The sequence below is a fragment of the Frankliniella occidentalis genome, unplaced genomic scaffold, assembly GCF_000697945.3.
Source record: "Frankliniella occidentalis isolate FOCC.00 unplaced genomic scaffold, Focc_3.1 Scaffold5882, whole genome shotgun sequence".
Taxonomy (NCBI): domain Eukaryota; kingdom Metazoa; phylum Arthropoda; class Insecta; order Thysanoptera; family Thripidae; genus Frankliniella; species Frankliniella occidentalis.
In genome coordinates this window covers 1-2544 of record NW_026272917.1, presented here as the reverse complement: position 1 = coordinate 2544, position 2544 = coordinate 1, and the positions used below count along the sequence as shown (strand labels likewise).

At 62.2% G+C, this 2544-nt stretch overlaps 1 protein-coding gene across 1 annotated transcript; it reads left to right on the top strand.

The window, feature by feature from the left end:
* Window positions 1–230: 230 nt before the first annotated feature.
* LOC127748668 (ankyrin homolog) lies at window positions 231–1996 on the top strand (the record flags this gene model as incomplete). Its single annotated transcript, XM_052277142.1, has 4 exons — window positions 231–393; window positions 1137–1276; window positions 1384–1482; window positions 1790–1996. Coding segments are annotated over exons 1-4 (609 nt in total), but the record flags the coding sequence as incomplete, so codon positions are not given.
* Window positions 1997–2544: the final 548 nt, after the last annotated feature.

Sequence of the window (2544 nt, the reverse complement as noted above, 5' to 3'; positions counted from 1 at the left end):
GCGGGGCGGGGCGGGGCGGGGCAGGACTGGTCGGACTAGGCAGGGCTTGCAGCGGAGCCGAGCGTCAGCCAGCAGCAGCCGGTTGCGCCGTGCGGGCAGGCGAGCCAATGTGGGGCTGGCTGCCAGGGCGAACGCCAACCAGGGCAAGTTCAGCACGAGGGAACGCGCGCGCACCGACCGGGTCGAGGAACATCCGACATCCTCGGGCATGGAGCGCCAGCCGGGACAACATGATCGGTATTGGGAACACCCGGACTCCCGGACAGGGCAAGCTGGGCAAGGGAACACCCAATGGAAGGCAAGACCTGCCCAGTCAGGGCCAGTTAAGGGCGTGCTCGATAGGGAACATCAGCCAGAGCAAGTTCGGCATAGGGAAGGAACGCCCGTCCATAGGTACAGGGCAACGCCAAGTAGGGGACATGATCGATATGGGGAACACCAGCCAGAGCAAGTTCGGCATAGGGAACACCCGGACGGGGCCCGTAGTAGATCCCGCGGGTCGGTCCCGCTGCATTACATACCGTCGCGCTCCAACGGTCTCGCCATCCGATCGGCAGCAGGCGGAGCCGTAGCGCAGCGCGGCTCTACGCGGCCGCGGCACCACTCGATCCCCGTCCCTTCACCTCCCCGCCGGTCCCCGCCCCTGCAGGGCCTAACGGCAGCGGCAGCGGGAGCCCTTCAAAGTGATGGGACAGGACAGGACACGGCTGCTGCCGCGGGGCCGCTGCTGCCTGCTGCCTCCATTACTCTGCTCCCCCCTCTCCTCCTCCTCCCCTTCACCTTCCCTCTCACCCAGCAGGCTGCAGTAGTGAGTGGGTTCGAGTGTGATTACCTCGCCGCGGGCCTCCTCCTGCAAAGCCACCTGCAAGTCGCGCGGAGCAAACCCCGCGCGTCTTATCCATTTCCAGGAGCGTCGCGCCGCGTCGTCAGCGGCCTCCCCGCGGCCTCGCCGCGGCCGGCATTGCCGCGGCCATCGTGTGAGCTTTGCACGACGTCATCGTCGTCATACGGACAGGTTGTTCGTGGGGGAAGAACACGAAGAGGCAGGCAGTGCCAGTGCCAGCTGTACTGCGCTGCGGCTGATCTACCGCTACGCTACACGCCACTATTGCTGCCGTTTAGTTATTCCTGTACCTGACGTGCCCCGTCTGTTTTTATTTTGCAGAAGGAGTCCCCCCTGGACGCGCACCTGCACATCGCCGCGCTGCAGGGCGACGTGGACACGCTGCGCCGGGTCCTGGACAGCGGCAGGGTGCACGTGGATTGCAAGGACAGGGTAATGGTTCGTGAGGATGGTATGATTATATCCCCTTGACTGGCCGGCGCTTTTGCACTCGAGACGGGCTCGCGTAACTGGTTCTCGTGCGTCCCGCTCCGTTCCAGGACGGCACCACCCCCCTGATCCTGGCGGCGGCTAACGGCCACCTGGACTGCGTGGATGAGCTGCTCGAGCAAGGGGCCGACCCCCGCGCCAGGAGAACGGTGAGTCCGCTGAAAGAATCCAAAGCACACCTAAGGAAGCTTTCGGGTTGTTTTTTGTTGTTGTTTTTTCGGGCGGGAAAGTATGTGCGGTATGTGGAATGGCTTTACAAACCATCATTTTTCTATCTTTATTAACTACAAAAACCCCAAAACCACATGGCGGTCCTTAAAAAGGGCACAGAGGCCTCCGCCGGAGGGGCCAGCGCCCGGGGGGCAGGCCACCCAACCGACTCGCGTGTGCCGCGGGGCCGTGCGGACGCGGGCGGCAGGATGGAGCTGATCGGTGGTCCTCTTCTTCCTTTCACAGACGGGCACGACGGCGCTGTTCTTCGCCGCGCAGGGCGGCTTCGTGGACATTGCGCAGACGCTGCTGGACAACGGGGCGCAGGTGGACTCGGCCAGCATGGTAAGTAACAGCGGCAGAGACGGCGCCGTGGTGTGCGGCCCCAGAGAGCGAGGGATACAACAGGACGGTTTTGTCTTCACCGACCGTTTTCATTACACGGCGGTGGTGGTATGGGTATCGCGCGCAATCCAAACGAGTGACGAATCGACCTCCTAAAAGGTTTTTCGGAGGATCATCCCTCATTCATCTCTGCCAACAACGTCACGAACTTCCGCCACCGCCGCCGGGCCGAAGAGAAGGGGCGTAGAGCGAGCGCGCGGCGAAACCGTTTTGGCATATCATCGATTTGCCAGCGGCCTCGCTAAATGCCGGGCGGGGCGCTGGCGGAGCAGCGCGCGAGCGCCACGGGCTAATGAACGGCCTGAATGCAGCTGGTGGGCGTGTAAAGACTCTGGGGTGCGCGGCGGGAGAGCGCACAACGATTAGCGGCGGCTGCTGTGTTATATATTCTGCGCAGTCCGTCCGTAGCAGCAACGTTGAATTTTTTATTTTAAGAAAAAGGGATATCCATATGCGGCTTGCGGCTTCTTCGATCAGCTGCTTGCTACTGGGAAACTTTCCACTTCTAGAGTGCGCGAGCCCTCACACTGCCAACACTCTCAGCAGCGAGCATTTTATTTTCGCACGGCATAAGGCAATGTCAGAAATAGCGCCCC